This window comes from Penicillium antarcticum, assembly GCF_028974205.1.
Source record: "Penicillium antarcticum strain IBT 31339 chromosome Unknown utg000006l_segment0_segment0, whole genome shotgun sequence".
Lineage (NCBI taxonomy): Eukaryota > Fungi > Ascomycota > Eurotiomycetes > Eurotiales > Aspergillaceae > Penicillium > Penicillium antarcticum.
Genome location: NW_026695304.1, coordinates 1,987,144 through 2,007,985, shown reverse-complemented (window position 1 = coordinate 2,007,985; position 20,842 = coordinate 1,987,144). Strand labels below are relative to the sequence as shown.

Genomic DNA, 20,842 nt, shown 5'->3' with positions numbered 1-20,842 from the left:
AGCTCCGATCAAGACCCAGCCAAACGCTTTCTAGCACTCAGAACCTAAAACGAATTCAATACTTCTGTGAGATAGGGCTTCAAAGAAGAAAAAGACAACCGGTTCATTAATAATGGCTTATCGTATCGTATCGTATCTTAGGAAAGAGCCAGCGAGTGTCGACGTCAGGATACAGCGAAGGAACATTGTGGCTGGTCTACTGCTGGTACTTTGAGCGCCAAAAAGGCAATGGCTACTATAGCGTTGAATACGGTCGCACGGAAATTAGACAGGCAGAACCTTCTATCTAGACTTGTATTTGGTCCTTATCATCGCCCACATTCTGGCATTATCGGTCGATCGTATATAAGGCGCAGAGAAGTACTGGGTCGGTGGTCTGGATCTGTAACAAAGAGCACTTCTGATAGATCATTTTTCATCATGCATCTTGCAATTCCTCCTCCCCCCATTCGCAATCCCGAAAAGGGATTTAAATACCCGAACGCAAACTTATCATACAATCACACATCCAGCAAAGTTACGCCATCTGAAATAAATGCTAAACCCTCGGATTCATCACTCGTCTCTTCCACGGGCCTATTGAAGGTGTCATTCCGAAGGTCTTTGCTTAATGGTCGGTTGAAACTGGGATTTACATTCATTGTCAAAGTATTAACCGGTTTCCAGCTTTTGGTTCTCGGGGTAAGGTTTCGAATTGAAGTTTGGATGTCGTACCCGAGATGAATTCCCGGCGTTATAGCTGGTCGAGTTCATAATTTATATGTTCTTCAAGCTCATAATGGTGAATTCTCAGAATATACAATTTTTTTGGCTTATATTCGCATCATCCAGACGCTTATGTCTGAACTTAAAGGGTGGACAGTTAGCACTTTTCATTGTTCCTGTGGTCTAGCTGCGTTTAATTAAATTTGCAGACTATAGGAACCACCCACGCGGAAGTCGAATGCTCGGCCATCCGATTTTCTCTCTTTGCATTCTTTACACGCACCTGTATAGAAATGAATCAGACGAAAGGAACCAGTTGATTGCATCTTGTATAGACCTCCCCAACAGAACTGGGGTTGTGTTCATCTATTTCACTATCTTCCCATTTTATAGAAACTACGAGTAACTAAAGCAAACAACAATGAGTCTGCTTAGCTTTCTTTTGACATATGGGACATAGTGTTGACTTGATTAGCAATTCAGAGCCTTTGAACTTGATCAATCTATATTGAGGCAGGATAAGTCCAATGTCTGCCCAAGTAATAGCTGCTATTATCATAGTTCTGCCGCCCCGAGTAGATACAGGCAGCTAGGTTCGTGCCGTCCACCCGTGTAGAAGTGATTTCAACACCATTAATCTTGTTCCTTCCATAGTTTATACGTGCCACCTGCTTTGGAGTGAATACTACAAGCTTCCCGCCCAGAATACCGGTGACTACCATGATATCACAAGTAAATTCATATCCTTCACATTTCGTACGAACCACCCGCTATGAAGTAAGCAACATACGCACACTCCACGGGTTGTATGTACCACTCACTATTAATTATTCTGCGTAAAATCTTCATACTTTTCATAGGCTATAAGCTATGAAGGGAGTATGATACGTAAGCAGCTCATAATTTATGAAAGACAGAAGTGATCGCTGGACGTATACTTCACATTTTATATGGCTCACCCGCAATTGGATTAATTTTCTAAATATCAATGCTGCACCCTTAACATTTTGTATAGACTACTGTTGGAGGGAGGTCCTGTAACCCCTCTCTCACTCAATAGAACTACCTCTGTTAGATAGCTCTCTCTTCTCTTCCTTTCTTGGCATCCGCGTCGTTCATCTACCTCATTCATTTCATCCTCTCTCTCTCGCTGTATGCCATCAACCACCCACGAAGCAGTGAGGGCCAAGATAGGCCATTCGCTATTAAGTGGAATTCTAACTATCAATGCATGGTCTCTTACGCTCTGTATGTGCCACCCGCTATTAAGTGTGATTACCATCCGTCAAGATTGCTCTTTTCTCCATTTTGTATGGTGCGCCCGCGTTTCAGTGAATCTTCAGCTATCGATGTATCATGCGCGTTGTTCACATATTATGTGGTCCACTTGCGTTAAAGTGAATTCCAACATCCAATGCATGCAGTCTTCGCATTTTGTATACGCCATCCGCCATTAAATGAATTTCCAACCATCGAAGCACGCTCTCTTCGTATTTTGTATGTATTACACCTGGTTGTCCGACAGTTTTCTTCATTTCTTCCCGGGGGCCGAAGAGATCAGCCTGAACACCGATACTTATCGTTGATGTGGATTTTCCAGGCCAAACGAGAAATGTGGACTTTTGTTTTTATTCTTTGATTTCAATCTTTCTTTGCTATAAATGAGGATGACGAACAGCAGGGGTTATTATTGTGATATCCCTGTACACCAGAGCAAAAAGTCAAAACAGGAACTGCAAGTTCTCACAGTCCAATGAACCATTGAACCAATGCTGATCACTACTTATTCATAATTTCTTTCGGCATTTGAAATTTAACTGTTGACACGGCAGATCCCACGAAAATATCGGGAAGTGGACTCGGAATGTCTTCCATTCCCTTGCTTAGCCCCCCCACCTTCCATGTGGTTCTTGATGAAATTTCCGAGTAATTCTTTAATGAGGCTTTCTATACTACTGCAAATAATTTAATGCCTCTTATGGATCGGTGAGTTAGTGGGAGCAATGTATGCCGTCTTGGGGCCTCGGATAACCCGGGATAATCCTATTTCCGTACGAATGAAACAAGAGCAGGTATGGTACTTGATCCCCCGCAGAATGCACGACCCAAGATTGCGGGGATATTGTGGGGTGTGAAGTACTTCCCGAGGCTGTGGCTTGAGGTTTCTATCACTGATAACTGCATCCGTGGATATCCCGGAGTCTCGGCTTTTGGATGTGTATCGCATTCTTGTTGCTTGGATAGAGACTCAAGCTTGACGAGTGATATTATTAGTGGTATAGTAATTCGCTGAAATGCATGTTTTGTCTGAACTCACGTGGTGACGGAAGAACTGCGGTGGTTTCTCTCAATCCCTTGCTTTAGTATCATAATTACGAGTAATAATTAAGGGATATGAAAGCTGTTATGCATTCAAATGCCGACCTTATGAATAGCCGTCGCTGTAGATGGATATAAATATCATGCACAGGTCAGATTGAAAGGATGAAAACTTCCTTTAATATTCACAATGCTCAAAGTCGCAACGCTTCTCGCCACGGCCATGTTGCTGTGCCCTGGTGAATGCAATTTTCATGCTACCGGGATTCCATCTATTCCAAAGGACAGTAGTCCCATCCCCAACGATTTGCAATCAATTTCGATCGAATTCGCCTATTTTCCCGACTACGCTGGAAACAAGTCACAGCCCAATACTTTCTCAAAGAATCTACTGCATAACCTCAAAGCTATCACTGGCATCGCGCCTAAAGTGAGGGTTGGAGGCACTTCGCAGTATGTTTTTAAACGTGCTACTTATTCGTTTGAACAAATATTCACTGTCTTCGCAATAACAGGGATCATGCGACATACTTCCCCAATCAGGAAGACAATATTCATCTCATCTATGAAAATCCTACTGATGATCAACCAATCCAGATCAATTATGGTCCAACTTATTTCGAATCATATGACACCCTGGGAGATATCAAGTATCTGCATGGCTTGAATATGAATCAAAATTCATCATCCCAGCAGCTCAAAGACGCTGCCACAGAAGCTTGCACTTCTATCGGTGACAAATTGCACCTGTTTGAGCTGGGCAATGAATTTAATTTTGCGCCAGGGAAATATCGCGCTGCCAACTATTCGCTACTTGATTATGTTCACGAGTGGGACATGAAGTCAGCTACTGTGAAGAAGGCCGTGGAGAAAGCTTGTCCTGAGTCTTTCCCTGGCTTCATGGCTCCTAGTTTTGTATTGATTGACAAGATTGTCACTACTACATGGACGGCAGAAGAGCTCTTTGATCTGGGATATGATGCTAAAAATCTCACCAAAGAGCTCTCTTTCCACAAGTAAATACCCCTTCATCATTGCCTCTATTCTCATAACCTGCTAACATACGTTCCAACAGTTACATGGGTGTCAATGCGCCCCCACTGCCCCCTGCCGCATTTGACCTCCAGCGTATGACAACCCTGTCCTCCACTCTCAAGCAAGGCTGATAGAAATAGGCACTCTGATGAACCACACAAACATCATTCAGAATTTAGCACCCCAAATCCAGCGTGCCAAGAATCTCGCCTACCTCGGTCATCCATACACATTGGGAGAACTGAACTCGATCGCGAACCAGGGCCGCAACGGCGAGACAAACGTACTCGGCGACGCCCTCTGGTTAGTCGACTTCTCTCTTTGGGCAGCAGAGCATGTATGACTCTGCCTTCTTCACATGGCATTTCGCAATGATACTAATGTCGAGCAGGGTATGAGGCGTCTGCACTTCCATCAGGGCCTAAACTACCGATACGCCTCGTGGCAACCGATGGAAAGTAAAGGAGTTGCCCCAACCACCAGGCCCCCATACTACGGACAAATAATGGTTGCGAATGCCATTGGAAAGTCTAAAAATACCCGCATTGTGAATATCCCCCTGGCGGAAGATACCGAGTCGGCGTATGCTATTTACCATGGGAAGCGATTGTCTAAGCTGGTCGTGACAAACCTGCGGGCTTTTAATCAGACGACTTCGGGGACTCGTCCTCATAGAGCTTATAGCTTCCATGTGCCTGCACGTCATTGCAGCGCTAAGGTGGAGCGTTTGATTGGTCCGGGCAGTGACGCGCTTGTTAATATCACCTTCGGGGGTATTTCCTATGATTATGCATTGCGTCGGGGGAAGCCCGCTCTTGTACATGGCCCGGAGGAAGTGGCTAGGGTGAGAGATGGTGTGCTGGCTGTGGAGGTTCCCGATTCGTCTGCGGTTCTTCTTACTTTGGATTAGGGTTGGTGAGCACACTTGAGGCTGAAATGTTGATCGAACATCAATCCTTCCAATAAGTATACATTGTCTCCAATATCTTTAAAGTTGTATTTAAATATTCATGTTATGGAACATGAATTCTTATAAACAAATTAGGCTTGATCCTAGAACAGGGCATATAGGGCTGAAAACTGAAGGAACCAAGGTAATAAACCTTCGACCTCTGAGGTACAGGTTCAGAAACTCACAGCTTAACGCGGGTAGGGTCAAATAATATTGGACAAACAGAAAGGCCCAGCCCTGACGGAAATGCACCACATATAAGAACCCTGAGGGTTCATATGTATGCCGCCCCCAAATCACCAATCAGCACCGACACTAATTTCCACCGACAGGGTAAAGACGCAGCTAACATCCACACTGCCCATTTGGCCCCCAACGAATACGACTCAGCCGCAGGAAAGCTAAGAGACGACCCCGTCCCATATTTAACGCTCCGAGCCGCGATACTTATAGCTTTCCAGGAGGTTCCAGGCTTCTGGTTCTCGATTCTGCTCTCCTACCTGTGTCCCGTTGACCTCAATGGCCGAGTCGAGAGAATCACAGCATTCGCTGCTTTCAGCGGACTCGCTGGATAATCCACCACAGCGGTCTTGGGGTCCGCTCGGTCGCTTATCTTTCGAACAGGACTATGTCTACCACGCTACCGAGCGTCAGTCCGAGGATGTGGTCCGCGATATTGGATTGGGGATTTCCAATCGTTCTGGTGACACTATTCCTCGTTATGATCGCGCATCAATAGACAGCTCTGCGACAACAACACCGCATTCTATTCCCAAGACCCCGCTGTCTCCGCATTCTCCCACGAAATGTCCGAATCGAACGACAGTGCTGCAAAAACGGCTTTCGTGGATCCCGTTGACTATCTTTGTGTTGGCTCTGTATGCTACTATCTTTTCGGGCATTTATCTCGCCATTGCATTGCGCAAGCCTCGATGGAGTAATATCTCCAGTGGTGGACCCATGGTGCCGTCTACTGCTAACTTGTTGAGCGCGTTCTTTGCAAAGACTATTGAGTTGGCATATGTCACTGTTTGTGTGGCATTTCTGGGCCAGGTGCTTAGCCGGCGTGCTTTGATGACCGATTCTCGAGGAATTAGCATTTCAGATATGAATATGAGAGCATGGATCATGCAGCCTGGCTCCATGATTGTGCATTGGGAAACTCTGCGATACTCTGCGCTTACTTTTCTTGGTGCGATCGCGCTTGTTGCAACATTCGTGGCGATGCTATACACCACCGCCGCGCAGGCGTTAGGTATCATTCTTCTCCCATAGAGAGAACCCATGGAATACTAACCTATGAAAGTTGCACCCAAACTCACCCCCGGTCCCGTCGAGCCAAAGGTCTTTCACGGCCAAGTATTCGCTAGCTTTGGCAACCCATTTTATCTTGCCTCAAACTGCAAAACCCCAGTCACAAACCAAATGGACCCAGACAACCGCAACACCACATGTCTTCAGATCGAACACGTCGGCCACGCCTATCATAACTATCAGCAATGGATAACGAAATGGAGCTCCGCGGTTGCGAACAACAACGCAACTTCGACAAATCTGCATAACCGCCCACAGCCAACAGGCTCCCTTTGGGATAATACCACAGTCACAGGGAGCTGGATCCAGATTCAGAACATAACAACCCTCTCGAAGAAACACAAAAGAATGGTCAACAACATAACAATGGCAATGCCGCATGGCGGAATCACAGCAGCAGCAATGGACCCCCTGAACAAAATTGAACAACCTAAATCAGCATCAGCATCCGGCGAAGGAAAATACACCCTAGATGCCTCCGTCCCTTCTCCAGCCATAAACGTTCTTTGCGCAGGAATGACCGAAAAAGAACTCGAACCCCTAGTTTACTCCTCCTGGCCCGGGGGCCAAAAGTTCGACCCAACATCTTGGAGCGTCCAACCGCCCGACGACGTCCCGCGGACCCCGTCCTGGCTCAACAGAACAGTCGTCGACGACCTCTTCGAATTCGGCCCGAAACACGGCCAGCGCCCACCGATCTTCGGCAAATACCCAAAACCCTACAACACAATCCTCAACACAACAGGTCTCTGGCCCGCAAACTCGATCTATCTCCTCGGCGCCTCAAACACAACAAACCCAGCATACGTGCTCTGCTCTCTTCGCGCAAAACAAACAGGCGTCTGCTCAACTCGGTACAGCGCCGCATCAAGTGGTGCATTCCTCAGCTCGATATGCGAGCATCCCACTAATGAAGTACAATATAATCGCCGATATGCAAGACGCGAGTTTGAGGAAGGTGCCTGGGAACCCGATTACAAGAATGTTGTGTCAGTGTGGGCGAATGCGTTGAGTCTGGGTGCAGGTGTTTCAGATGGCGAGGCTAGTAATGCCCGACTGCTTATGCAGATGATGCCAAAGTATGACAACGTGACCGATAGTTTCTCGCTTGATCCGCGGATGCCTTCTATCGGAGAGGGTTTGGCGGTCATGGCTGGGAGTACTTTGATTCTCAGTTCGCAGGATGCGCCGTTTGTACAGGGGTGGAATTATAGTCTTGCCGAGCATAATGTGTTGAGTGAGGGTGTTTATCAGTATTTTGATGGGGAGCTTCAGGCTGTTGGCTATGCTTCTGGGTGGACGGAGCGGTGGCAGGGGGTTTTCTATGTTATTCTGGTGTTTGCGTTTTTGACAAGTGCTGTTTGTTTGGGATTTGTGATCTTCGAGGCGAGGGGACGGCAGATTACTGACTTTACCGAGCCGCAGAATTTGTTTGCTTTGGCTGTCAACAGTCCGCAGACGGAGCAGTTGAAGGGGGCTTGTGGGTGTGGGCCTTGGGGGAAACAACTGAAAGAGAGATGGTTTATTGGGATGGAGGAGGAGGATGAGCATTATTATATTCGGAGTAAGATGGAGGGGAATACCCCGTATCTTGGGGCTGCGGCGAGGATGGAACAGATGGAGGTTGAGGACGGGGCAAAGGGGTTGAGTCCTGCTGTTGATGAATTCCGGAAGGTGTCGAAGAGGAATTCGTATTTGGCGAGGTTTTATTAAGAGATGACATAATGAGACGACTGTACTACGAGATGATTAATAGTTAATGTCTTACAAATGAACATATGTGAATACACTGCATGGCTGATTGGATGGCATCATCAATACGATCACGGAGAGAGAACGCTGCGTCGGGAGAGCATCCAACTTCTGGTTTGGACTGGACAGAATCAGAGCTAGGGTAATGGCCAAAGTTAACGACCAACAATGACTTTATGTCGGGTGTTTGACAGGTATAGTGCGCCCTTGAAGGTGTTCAACTCCGTTCCGAATCTTCCTTTCCTTTTTGAATCTCTTCCTCCCTAACCTTCTCTCCAATTTGAATCTCCTTGTCACCTTCCTCCTTAAATTCAACCCGCTGATTCATCCGAGACCCAAGAGACCTCCCAGCACCAAAATCCGAACACCCAAGCGGCTCCCTCCACTTAGATGTATCACTAGCCCAGGAATCTCGTCCGGAGACTTGATCGTGTTCGTATTTCGACCAACAGTCAAAAATAGCTTGTTAGTAATGGCAGCTCCAATTCTCATCATAGCAAATGAGTCCAGTCGCGCAGTCCAACGAGGCATCCAGATAGCATAGGGGGCAAGCGGAACAAGCGCAGACAAGAAGAATAAAAACAAAACCAAGCAACCACTGGAAATAACAGGGATCTGACTATCAACACACAAATCATCCATCATAGGGGCTTACCTCCAGTTGGGCATGTATTCCATGCACAACGTTAGGGTTCAAGGGAAGGAAGGGTCCGAAGCTTACATTGATGGAGCGGGCCATGCCCGAGGCGTCATCCGCCACCCAAGAACGAGGTCGATGCTCTACACCTTAATTCAGAGGTCTGCATGTAATGAGTGGTTTTTTTTAGATACTAAAGAGTATTGAATTTATACTCAGCGAGTTCGGGCAGTCATTCATTGTAGGTTATTTGTTAGATCAGGGTCGGCTCAACGACCGAAGTCAACGTCTACATGTGTCACATCAAATAGCGGCAAATGGAAAGGTAAAAGCATGTAAGTATCTGTTGTCTTTATATACAAATAGCACGGAGACACACTCAGCTGACTGAGTAGCTTCGAGCATTCATCCAACCAATGTACGAGCCAGATTCTACTCAAGGAGCAAATCCAAAGCTTACTACACTGAGGTAACAATGATCAAAAACAAGAATGGGAAAGTAAAAGCCATCAGGCCTAAAATCCGACGTATATGTACAAAACAATACAAAGCCCATGAGCTAGGAGAGCTGGACACTAGACAGGAGAATCACTACAATCACAACAGACCAAAGAGGATAAACAGGAACAGAGGAACTGTGGCACAACGCTAATGAATCGCTCATACACACAGAGACAAAAACGGAATGCTAGATGCGACGAAAATGCAGCAGTTCAAATGCAACGGGAAGATGATACTATACTTTTGCAAGGACACCGATAGCCAGGGAGACGCCATCAAAAGAAGGGAAGAGGTAGGAGATATGAGATGTTATGCACAGAGGGATCTGGCGTGGTGGGGTATTGAGATGAGGGAATGTATGTGAGAGGTGGAGAGGTTGTTTGTCTCCGAATGACTGTGGAATGGATTGGAGGAGGCATCAACGATCAGCGTGGATATTGAGCCAGCTCATATCTGAATTGACGTTGTTGCTCCGCCCTTGCATCGGCAGCTCGTCGATATCCTCTGGGATTATCGCGCTGGATCTCCGTACGTTTGAATTCCTTGCCTTGTCGACGAGGCCTGTGTATGATGAAGTACCCGGTACATCGCGGGTGCTCGCGTTGTAGAAGCTGTTGCTGTAGTTGCTGCTGCTGGGTCGGCCCAGCCAGCTGGAGTGGCCGGCACCTTGCCAGTTCTCGTCTCGGTCGCTTTCCGATGCCATGCTGATGGAACTTGCTGTGGAGATTCGTGCCGATTGGCTCTCTGGGATGACAAGGCTTCGGCCGCCCATTTCGGAGGTGTTCTCTGTGGTTGGGCTGGCGCTATGGACACGGCCCAAGGGCTTGGGTTGATCAAGGAATCCCAAGTTCAATGGCGTCAGGTTTGACATTGGCCAGGCGCTTCCGCGGTAGTCCGACTTGGTGTAGACGGAACTCATGGTCGAGCGATCCGACGCCATTCCGGCAAGATGTGTGGTGTTGTTGTCTTCAAAGTACTTGCCCCATCCCTCATCTGTGCTGCGATCGCCAGCCTGGTTGCTACGGCTGGAGTCTGGACCTCCCTCCGTTTCATCGGTGTAGACGCTTGACGCGCCCATGGCACCGCTGGAGGGAATTGTGGAGAGCGGGCTGCTCTGACGGGGAGCAGACAGACCGTAGCCCGTTGCAGTAGGTGGCTTGAGAGATTTCTCTCCGTTGTACTTTCCGGTCACGATAGCCAGCGAGTCTCTCGAAGCAGTGGCAACTGGGACGGGAGACCTTGCCATGGGGTAGGCGCCTTCGGTCAGGGGTTCTATGCCCTGATCTTGGAAGCTGAATCGGTCCTTACTATCGCCACCACCTTTGCCAGATTGCTGCTGTTTCTTTTGCTTTTCGCGTCGGATCAGGAAAAGAAGGAGTAGCAAGATCAAGCCGAATCCGAGAACACTTCCCAGGGTTGCACCTAGGATAGTTTTGGCGTGGTCACTCAAACCACCACCTCCAGCTGCGGTAGATGTGGATGTGGGAGTGGCTGTCGCGGAGGTCGAGGTCGAAGCTGAAGTAGTGGAAGTGGCTGTTGGGGTAGACGTGATTGATGAGGTGGTTGAGGGCTTGAGGACATTTTGATCTCCTTTTCCATAGAACAACTCCGTCGTGTTTGCCCAGCTATTGGAGGTCTGGTTGAAGATCGCTAATGATTGATCACCACCACCATTGGAGAGAACAACCATATCATCGCCCTGTGCGAGGGCAAAGTTTGTCCAGCTGTTGGAGGGAGCTAATGTATCATTGTAAGAATCCATCAGACTTCTCTTGCCAATTGCGGTGGCAGGGCTCTGCAGCTTCCCCTTGGAGCTGAGTAGGTAGCTAGAAACACTGTTGGGCGAAGTGTTCATAGTAAACTCTTCGAGTACGATGTTCTTGTCAGAGTCGGAAACAATGGTACAGCGAGAGTTGGTGGGGATTGCAGATGGTAGAGTGGCCTCCGAGAGAGACCAGCCTTTTTTGTCTTTGGCATCATAGATATGAACAGCCGTATTGGTGGCGGAGCCTCCAACCATGGCAATTTCAGAATCACTCCAGGGCATAAGAATAGGCTCATACAAAGCTGGAGCACCTTGGTCAACACCAGAGGTGACATCGTATGGGGCCGTTGTCGAAATGAGATAGGTTGATTGAGAGCTGCCAGTACTGCCATCTGTCATACCAGCATAGACAAGGATCTGGGATGACGAAGAAATGTACCCAACACCGTGGCCAGTTCGGTTAACCATCGAGGGCGAGGTCAAGTTTTGCCATTTCTGGGTCTTGAACGTAAATTCTTGCAGGCCATTGTAGCCAGCAGGGCCGGTCCCGCCGACCACATAGAACGCGTCGTCACTCTTTACACAAGCGGCGCCAGTGACCGATGTTCCTTTTGGCTGTTCGGTCCAATTTCCGTTCTCACGGAGCGGTATTGATAGGAGGTCGCCGCGGGAGAAGACGTAGAGCGTGTTGCTGTAGATGGTAGAGCAATCGCCCTCGAGGGTGACTTGGGGTTTGGGGACAATCATTTTGAATCACCACTAGCTGTAGATACCAGACAGAAACGAGAGCGGGTGGCCAGCCAACGATTCAAAGACTGTAGAAGGAATGTGCCGCCAGAGCACTATCTCATCTCGACCGGGATAGAGTAGACGATGTCAATGGTCGAAGTACAATGGCAGCAAACTGTCGCGGTGCGGCAATCTTGGTGTCTTTCTATTCTCCGGGGTGTAATGTGGTTCCGAGGTATCGGTGGATCGCGTATCGGATGACTCGGCGACTCGTATGACACCACCAGAGCAGTTGCTTCAGGAGAATAACAATGGGGGATTGCAGCAGCGACGCGTCGGGGGAAAAATATGATCAAAGGTAATTTCCCGATAAATTCGAAGGGTCTGATGTCGGGCGAACCAGTCGAGGCGAAAAAACCGATAGAGCGGGCGGGAAAAAGGGTACAAACGAAGGTTGGAGCGAACGAAAGAATGGCTGTGAGACCGGCACTGTCAAACGAGTGCACAGCACACGAGGAGTCGAGACAGGAAATGAGAGGCCCTGGAGAGAAGGGAGAGAGAAGTCAACCCCCTAACGGAGGAGGATAGCGGGACGCCATCCCTTAAGGGGAAAGATTTCGTCACCTCAATTTCAGTTGGACTTGCTTGTGGTCTGTGTCTACGCCTCATATTCGAGTTTATAGTATTTTCTGTTATTGCTATTGTTATTCGTGCTATTGGTACTATCCGCGCACAGTCTACCCCTATAGTCCAATTGAAGCTATCCGACCTAACTGTTTCGAAGCCACAAAAAAAGGGTGGGACCAGGGACTTTAGCCCCCTGTCCGATTTCATACATCTGAGACAAACAGGCTTGAAGCAAGGAACAAGCGACCCTAACAGTTAATCAGTAAAGGGGCTCGGACACAAATAAACAACTGCGCCCAAGGTTCCTATTCTCGCGACCGTGGTTGAGTTTGCTGGTGCCATGGGTCCTCGCCGGCACACCTGGCTCGTGCTTTCCTTTCTCGTCCACTGCTCATTACGTAGATACACGCACTCTGTATAGTCAAGAATTATTCACATAGATCTATATAACAAATAATCTCCGGCGTTTACAAATATCTAGATAACATGCAAATCCCGTACCTGGTTCGTCAAGGTCCAACTCTCGAACCTCGTGGAACCGAACATCGCAGTCCCCAACGTAACCGTAACTGCTTCTATACCATGATCGACAGGGACTAGCTAGATGTGATGGGAGAATGCCAACTAACGAAGCTAATTGGCCATGACATCAGTTAAGCTAAGGCGATTTGGGGCAGAATATAGTATACCACACCTAGAAATATATATCTCGGCGCAGAAAGTACTTGCAGAACCAGATCGATCTGAGCAGGCCAGCTCTGTGGCTGCAGCCCATCTCGCATATTGGTATACTTGACAGGACAGAAATATACCGTTGCATTCACTGGCCAGGGGTTCAATTCGACTGATGCAAGTACCATCTACTTTTGTGCCACCATTCGGCGATACAGTCAGCCTGCTGAGCGATGATCGACGGTGGGATGTGCAGGTTCTGTTGCACGACGGATCTACATGGGAAATTGGATTAGTGCTACTCCATATATATAGCATACTGGAAGATCTATTGGGTTGGTCTGTTTCTAGAGCACAGCATATTACACCGAGCTGAGCAGGAGTGAACCGACATACTGTACAGTATGCAGTAGACTATGCGGCTGGTGGGAGAAATAGGAGCCATGAACTGTCTGTTTGATGACATGCAGATGGTAATGGTATTTGGTCTGATTACTATAACACATGGAAGAAAAATCCGTCCCCATGACCGTAGACTTGCAGAAAAATTCCCATGAACATTGGAATCCCCAAAAGCAACAGAAAATCTATCACACAATTTACGACTGTGCTTGCTTCCATTGGTGTGCCTTTTGGAGCAGGCGGGAAAGGTTGGCAGCGGATTGGTCGTCTGCGGGGAATACATAGTCCATGTACTCCTCGTATCGGTCGTCCTCCAGCTTGCGGCGCTTCTTGACACGCCGGGGCATCTGTTTTTCGATCTTCTCGATATCCTCGGGGGATCCATGTGTGTTTTCGAATGAACGCCATGCATTGAGAAGTTCCACACGCTGGAATGAGTTAGTATCGGTGATGATGAGTGGGTGGAAATGACGTACCTCTTCCTTAAGCTCCTTGTCCTTGAACACCTTGTGTGCCCGGGTGAAGACTGCACGAGCCCGTGTCTTTGCTTCTTCGCTGATCGGCTTTTCCTCCTCTTCGTCCTCTTCCTCTTCGTCTTCCGGCACGTTGACCTCGAACCGGGCGTAGTTGATCCATACCTTGACGTGATCGGTCTTCTGGAGAAGACGCTCGTACAAGTGACGGACTCGGTCATACTCGCCTTCGTATTCTTCAAAGTCGATGTAGGCCTTCCACACAAGCTCGGGCATATCGAGGGTAGGCTGATCGATACCTAGCTCGTAGATAGCCCTTGCTCGCTCCAAATCATCCAGACCTCGTTCCAGTTCTGCGAACTGCATCCAGGACTGACTGTTGGAGGCGTTCCATTCAATTTGCTTCTCGTACAAGGTGCGGCATCGCACGAACTCGAACAACTGACGTTCAAGGTTGATATAGCCACGGAAGAGCTTGTCCTTCGGACACATACCAATGGCCTGTCCTAGTGTTTTCCGCGCAGCTTGGAGCTCCATCTGTCGGATCTCAAACTGCGCCTTCATGAGCCAAATCTTGGCGAATGTGAACTTCTTGTGTGGAATCAACCGGAGACATTCCTGATAAATTTGTCGGGCGCGGTCCACTTCCTTCGCCTCCATTTCTTCCCAAACAGCGTAGAAGATCCAGAGGTAGATATAACGGCGCCAATGCCTCTTCTCTTGTGATGGAGGAATCTGTGCAATGGCCCGTTCGTAGATGTCCCGCACCCGCTCCGGGTCGCCCGATGCCTCCTCCAGGCGCGCAAAGTCAAACCAGATATCATAGTTGCGAGGGTTCTCCTTGAGCTGCTCCTCATATTGCACCCTGCGCTTGGATAGAATAACATCTTCCACACCCTCACGATCACCATATTGCTTCTCAAATGTTGTGTAGGCCTTGTGAAGAGCCATGGACTTGGATCGGGGAAGTCGGTCTAGAGCGTACTTGTAGATAGCGCGTGCACGCTCATACTCCTTCAGCTTGGCCTCGAACTTGGCGTATGCGGTAAAGAGCTTCTCGTCCATGAAGTCCTCGCCGAGCGTCTCGATCGCCAAGCCATAGACCTCACGAACCAAATCACTGGTTCCGTACTCCTCCTCAAAACGGGCCCATTTAATCCAGTTTCGCGGTTCGGGGTGTACAACAGTAAAGCGCTGGAAAACGCCGCGCGCGCGTTCGAATTCACTGTAACGCTTTTCCAGCTTGATGTATGCGCTCCAGGCGCCCTCCTCCGGCTCCCACGACATCCACCGCTCGAAGACCTGGCGGGTACCGGGAATGTTACCCAGCGTCTCCTCCATGTAGACATACTTGTACCACAGCTTGTCGATACGGGGCAGGATGGTCACGGCACGGTCGAGCAGGTTTCGGGCATGGTTGATGTTTCGGGTCTTCATCTCGGCTTCGATGTAGCGAATCCATAGCACCACCGAGGTCGAATCAACATCTAGCGCACGCTCGAAGATTGAGCGAGCCCGGCGGAATTCCTTCTGTTCGAGTTCCCAGGCGGCATAACGCATCCAGTTGTTCATGTTAATGCGGTTACGCCGCACATAGTCCTCAAAGTCCTTTCTCTTCCGCCCTTGGTACTCGTGTAGTTCTTCGAGGTCGGCAAAGCGCTGTGTCGGTGCCTCCAGGCCTGGCTCCTGCCGGTCCACGGCCTCGCGAAGCAACTGCTCCGCAGAGATCTGGATCGGCGCGGCGGCCTTGTTCTTGACCCGGGGAGGGCCACGAGATGCCTCCATTGTGACGGTTCGGTATCAGTCGGTGCTGATATCAGGGAATTGATTTGCGGTCAAGGCGTGGAGTGAACGTCACAGTCTATAAATTTGTGACAAGTGCGTGATGCGAGAGAAAATCGAAAGATGAAAATAGCTTCACCGGAATTGTGCGACCAGTAACCCCACAGCTAATTCATGAAGTGTCTCACGCCCAAGTCACTGGTGAGAGTAGCTTGTCTGTAACTCTGAGCGGCGATGAAATCGCAGAACTGCGGGTCAGGTCGTTGTCGCCACCCGCGCAGCTCCCCCTGACTAAGCACTTTTCCATTCTTCCATTATGGAACATTGCCCTCTGCAGCTTGGTCAAGGTCTTGGGGCCATCTACACAGAATTCTTTTCGGCGAACTCACTCAGATAGTAAGGATATTCAGAATCGTCTGGTTTGCCACCATGTCGACTGCCGAAGAACTGTTGCGCGACTTCGAGTCCGATGAGGAGTTCGATGCGGGCGAGGAAAACGACCTACAGGCCGAGCAGGAAGAAGAGACCCAAGAAGCCCCCGGCGTGACCAACGACTTCGACCGCTCCATCTCCACCGCCGATGAACTGAACCGCCTACACAAAGTTCTGCGCGATCACTACTCTATCCGATTCCCCGAGCTCGAAACTCTGGTCACAACACCCATCAAGTACGCCAAAACCGTTGCTATCCTCCAAAATGGCCCTCTTAACGACATCAAGGCACTTTCGAACACATCGAACAATATGGTTGGCGCACCGCTCAAGTCAGTCCTTGACGGACCGTCGTTGATGGTGGTTGCAGTAGAGGGAACCACCACCCGAGGCCGAGAGATGACAGCCTCGGAACTCCAGCAGGTTCTTGACACATGCGAGAGAATTTTGAAGCTCGACAGCGAGCGCCTCGCACTCACAGAAAGCATTGAATCTCGCATGAACCAGATTGCGCCTAACCTGGCAGCACTCATCGGACCCGAAACCGCTGCCCAGTTCCTCAACCAGACCGGAGGCCTTCTCGAGCTGGCGAAGATTCCAGCATGCAACCTGGGTGCACAAGGATCGCGCCGACAGGAAGGACTAGGCCTTGCGACAAACCATGGTGTTCGGTCCCAAGGATTCCTCTACGACTCTGAGCTTCTCCAGGAAGTACCCAACGACCTCAAGAAACAAGGAATCCGGATTGTGTCGGCCAAGATGGTTCTCGCTACCCGCGCCGATGTCTCCAACTATGCCAAGGACGGATCCCTCGGCGAAGACTTGAAACAACAATGCTATAACCGGCTGGAGAAGCTGACCGAGGCTGCACCAAACTCCGGTACAAAGGCTCTCCCCGCACCCGACGACAAGCCTTCCAGAAAACGTGGTGGTTGGCGTGCCCGTAAGGCCAAGGAGGCCGTCGCCATGACCGAGCTCCGTAAGGCGCAGAACCGCGTTGCATTCGGCAAAGAAGAATCAGAGGTGGGATACGGCACGGGCTCTGGTACCGTTGGTCTGGGCATGCTTGGCCAACAGAACGATGGCCGTATTCGCGCGACACAGATCGACCAGCGAACCCGTGCCAAGCTTAGCAAGAACAACAAGGGCTGGGGCACATCCACCCCCGCCAGCGGAACCGCTTCATCATTGCGTGGCTTCGGTCAAGGCGCAAGTGGCACAGCTAGTGTTTTGCAAGCCCGTGGTCTCCGCACGTCAGGTGTCGGATCGTCTACAGCAGGTACATCCAGTACTATTGCATTCACACCTGTTCAGGGCTTGGAGCTTGTGGATCCCAAGGTGCAAGCAGAGCTGAAGCGCAAGCGCGAGGCCGAGGAAAACCGCTGGTTCAAGTCTGGAACTTTCACCCAGGCCCCGAACCAGGGCAATGGCAATGCGCCGGGTGGGGAAAATGGTGGCTTCAAGGTACCGGCACTTCCTCCCAAGAAGAAGGTCAACACTGGCGAGGGCAAGATGGGTCCGCCTCCCAAGCGGTAGACCATTACTATCGTATCCTTGCATTTGACGGCGTTCAGGAGGGAAGATCAGGAGGCCTGAGCTTCTATGAATTACGTGATACCAACTCGTTTGTACATTAGACAGCCCAATTTTAAAATCAATAAACTTGCTATGACTTCAACTCATCCTTCGAGAGTAACATTGGGAGGACCTAGCGTGGGATTAAGAATCGTACCTTACTTCTCGAGGCGGTCCTATCCACGACCCAACGGTTTTAGGGCTCAGCGACAACACGTGCCTGTTTTGGAATATTTGATGAATGGCGGGGGTTTGCCTCAAGTTCTCGAATTGTGAGTAACTCAATTCCGAAATTGCCTTTAAGTGGTCCAAATGGCGTGCTTAAGTTGCGGCAAGTGAACGATCTCGCAATATCCGTGGAATGTGGCACAAGACAAATGTGAAGAGATATATTTCAGCTTATTCAACGGATTTCTATTTGATACATCGCACATTTCTGGACATTAATTTGTCCAAATTACTTGCAATTGAGTGTTCTACCTACCTCGAAAGAAATATACATAAGCACCCCTTCAAACATTATACCCGACGTCGCCATCAACGAACTAAAGCATGACATTGAAAACCGCCTCAACAACCACCAACACAACCATCACAATAACCGAAACCAACCCCAAAGAATCAGTTCCTCCCAGAACCTCGCCTTTAACCCAAATCCTCCACCACAGCCATGTAACAACAGACTTCGACCCGCACCGCTTCCAAGCAGCCGCAGCCCAACAATTACAACCCCGACGAAAATCCCAAGAAACAGATACTCGCCTCATCACCTCACCCTACAACAGCGCCACCCACCTACTGGATATATCGAAATTGGAACAACAAGACCGCCTCCTCGCATTGGCATTGACATATCTGAAGCCCACGCGGGCCGACTATGCCACGGCGCCATATACAGAGTCCTTCAATTGGACGGAAGTATTCGAGTTGTTGAAGGCATTCTCCGAGTCGGAGGACCTTACGTGGAAGAGACGTTCCTATTATGTTGTTATTTTCCGGTCTACACTGTTGCCGGATGTTGATTCGGATTATTTGTATGCGCTTGATGCGCATTCACATCGGGAGGCTATGGCTAGTGGAGGTTTGTTAAAGTATTGGTTTGGGGCTAAGGATGAGCTCGGGAGGAATTTGGCCACTTGTGAGTATGGTCTCTTTGTTCCTTTTTCATACTTTGTTGGTGATAGCTCCGGCTTATACTTGTTTCAGGTATTTGGCGGAATCAGGATGATGCTAGACTTGGTGGTCGGGGGCCGTGGCATGCTCGTGCGAGAGCTGCTGCGTCAGTTGTTTATGAACAGATCTTGTTCACGACGCTGTGGTTAAGTATTGGGGATGGGGTTGGATCGTGGGATCTGAGTGATTGGAAAGAGAATGCAGCTTGAGGGACTAAGTAATATGATCGGATAATGTCCGATATATACGTACACAGGTATAATAAAACCGAGATGTGGGATGTCCGGATCTACAAATATCCAATATAAGAGCGGAGGATGCAAATAAACCGAGTAGTTGAGCAGAAACAGAAATATTTCCCGCACTGGATCCGCAGTAGTTTCTCCACATGGCGTCAATTGGATCCAGCAAGGCAATCTGTACTGTACATTATTGCGGAAAATGTTACTCTTTGTTGCTGTGTCTCCATCCCTCCTGATCTATGCAGTCAGTCATTCAAACAAGTCATGCAGTTCAACTTACACAGAAATGCGGGGCACCGTGGTCAGCGTTTAACTTATTTGCTGTTTGGTTGGCCACTCTCCCAGATGATATACATACCCCTCCGTGGAACTGGAACATAGCCAGGCTATAAAGAGGTGACATTGTCCGGACAAAATTATCTTCTGAACGTGAACCTCAAAAGAAAAGTTCAATTATCACACCCGCAATGGTCGGCCTTCAAGCAGACAACATCGCCGTGAACGACGGTCCCTTGACCTCCGAGAATGCAGCTTTCCTCCGCCCCTCAGAGCCATCCCTCCCCCTAGAAGAACTCCGCAAAAGATACGAGAAAGACGGCTATCTCTTCCTAAAGCAAGTCCTCCCCCGCCAGGATGTCCTCGACGCCCGCAATTCATACTTCTCTTCCTTGCAATCAACAGGCGTCCTGAAGCCCGACACAGAACCAGTAGAGGGCATCTTCGACCCAGCCAAGAGTCACCTCGACTATCCAGGCATTGGTGCCGGTCATATCGGTGGGAATGGCAAGCCCGGTGGTGACCGGGCAGCCGCGTTCGTTGATCTGGCCCTCGATGCACATTACCAGGACTGGTACGCCGAGAAGTTCTGCAACCACCCGGCGCTATATAAATTTGTCGCGAAGTTTTCGGATTGGGGGAAGGATACGCTGAATCTACGCCGTACTTTGCTGCGGAATAATATACCTGGATCGAAGCCTATTGGCGTGCACTATGATCAGATCTTCTTGAGATATGGTGATCCGACAAGTGTTACTGCTTGGGTTCCTATGGGTGATATTAAGATTAATGGTGGTGGTCTGATCTACCTGGAAGACGGCATGTCTACTTGTTAACTATATTGTTCTTATTTTACTCGCATCATGGGTACTAATTGAGTTTATGCAACAGGCGACAAAGTCGGACTCAAGTTGGAACAGGCCTTCTATACCAAGGCGAAGGCAGCTGGCATGACCGACGAGGAGGCCAACTCCGCTTTTAACACAAACATGATGACAACTGGTTTGCTCTCCGAGTTCCCGAGTGAATTCGCCCGGGAGAATGGCCGTCGCTGGTTGGTGTCGGCATACGAGGCTGGAGATGTGGTGCTACACAAGCCTCATATGGTGAATACTCCGTCCTTTTCTTCATGATCAGTGCTGGGCGCTAATAAATGGGCTGCAGATTCATGCTTCGACTATTAACAATGATTCCGACAATGTCATCCGCCTTGCTACCGATCTACGGTTCTGCGACTCGTCCAAGCCTTATGATAAGGTGAGTTTTCTTATTGCTATAACTAAAATGAATAACTAAGAAGTAATTGCAGAGATGGATGAACTTTTACAAGTTCGGCGATGGTGTTTAAGATGGATGTGGTGCTCCAGCATATATCTGGGTTTAGCGTGGTTATTTACCAAGACTGTGTGGTGTATGATGAAGCAGCCTATGATGACTTGCGTCGAAATCCAATTTGGTTCTAATTATGGTAACATTTTC

General features: G+C 49.1%; 7 protein-coding genes across 7 annotated transcripts; 5 read left to right on the top strand and 2 right to left on the bottom strand.

The window, feature by feature from the left end:
• Positions 1-3,214: 3,214 nt before the first annotated feature.
• On the top strand, positions 3,215-4,969 carry N7508_006817 (glycosyl hydrolase family 79 C-terminal domain-containing protein; the record flags this gene model as incomplete). Its single annotated transcript, XM_058464883.1, has 5 exons — positions 3,215-3,477; positions 3,540-4,040; positions 4,100-4,152; positions 4,200-4,396; positions 4,451-4,969. The coding sequence occupies 5 exons, from the start codon at positions 3,215-3,217 to the stop codon at positions 4,967-4,969; spliced, it is 1,533 nt and encodes a 510-aa protein (XP_058318736.1).
• Positions 4,970-5,530: 561 nt separating this feature from the next.
• On the top strand, positions 5,531-8,038 carry N7508_006816 (uncharacterized protein; the record flags this gene model as incomplete). The annotated part of the gene is made up of 2 exons (XM_058464882.1): positions 5,531-6,266; positions 6,318-8,038. 2 exons carry the CDS (start codon positions 5,531-5,533, stop codon positions 8,036-8,038), a joined length of 2,457 nt encoding a protein of 818 aa, XP_058318735.1.
• Positions 8,039-9,633: 1,595 nt separating this feature from the next.
• Positions 9,634-11,727, bottom strand: N7508_006815 (uncharacterized protein; the record flags this gene model as incomplete). Its single annotated transcript, XM_058464881.1, has 1 exon — positions 9,634-11,727. One exon carries the CDS (start codon positions 11,725-11,727, stop codon positions 9,634-9,636), a length of 2,094 nt encoding a protein of 697 aa, XP_058318734.1.
• A 1,880-nt stretch (positions 11,728-13,607) lies between these two features.
• Positions 13,608-15,668, bottom strand: clf1 (putative cell cycle control protein (Cwf4); the record flags this gene model as incomplete). Its single annotated transcript, XM_058464880.1, has 1 exon — positions 13,608-15,668. One exon carries the CDS (start codon positions 15,666-15,668, stop codon positions 13,608-13,610), a length of 2,061 nt encoding a protein of 686 aa, XP_058318733.1.
• A 426-nt stretch (positions 15,669-16,094) lies between these two features.
• N7508_006813 (U4/U6-U5 snRNP complex subunit PRP31) lies at positions 16,095-17,633 on the top strand (the record flags this gene model as incomplete). The annotated part of the gene is made up of 1 exon (XM_058464879.1): positions 16,095-17,633. The coding sequence occupies one exon, from the start codon at positions 16,095-16,097 to the stop codon at positions 17,631-17,633; it is 1,539 nt and encodes a 512-aa protein (XP_058318732.1).
• Positions 17,634-18,224: 591 nt separating this feature from the next.
• On the top strand, positions 18,225-19,054 carry N7508_006812 (uncharacterized protein; the record flags this gene model as incomplete). Its single annotated transcript, XM_058464878.1, has 2 exons — positions 18,225-18,810; positions 18,879-19,054. 2 exons carry the CDS (start codon positions 18,225-18,227, stop codon positions 19,052-19,054), a joined length of 762 nt encoding a protein of 253 aa, XP_058318731.1.
• A 500-nt stretch (positions 19,055-19,554) lies between these two features.
• Positions 19,555-20,711, top strand: N7508_006811 (uncharacterized protein; the record flags this gene model as incomplete). Its single annotated transcript, XM_058464877.1, has 4 exons — positions 19,555-20,194; positions 20,255-20,469; positions 20,528-20,620; positions 20,673-20,711. 4 exons carry the CDS (start codon positions 19,555-19,557, stop codon positions 20,709-20,711), a joined length of 987 nt encoding a protein of 328 aa, XP_058318730.1.
• Between the last annotated feature and the right edge of the window lie 131 nt (positions 20,712-20,842).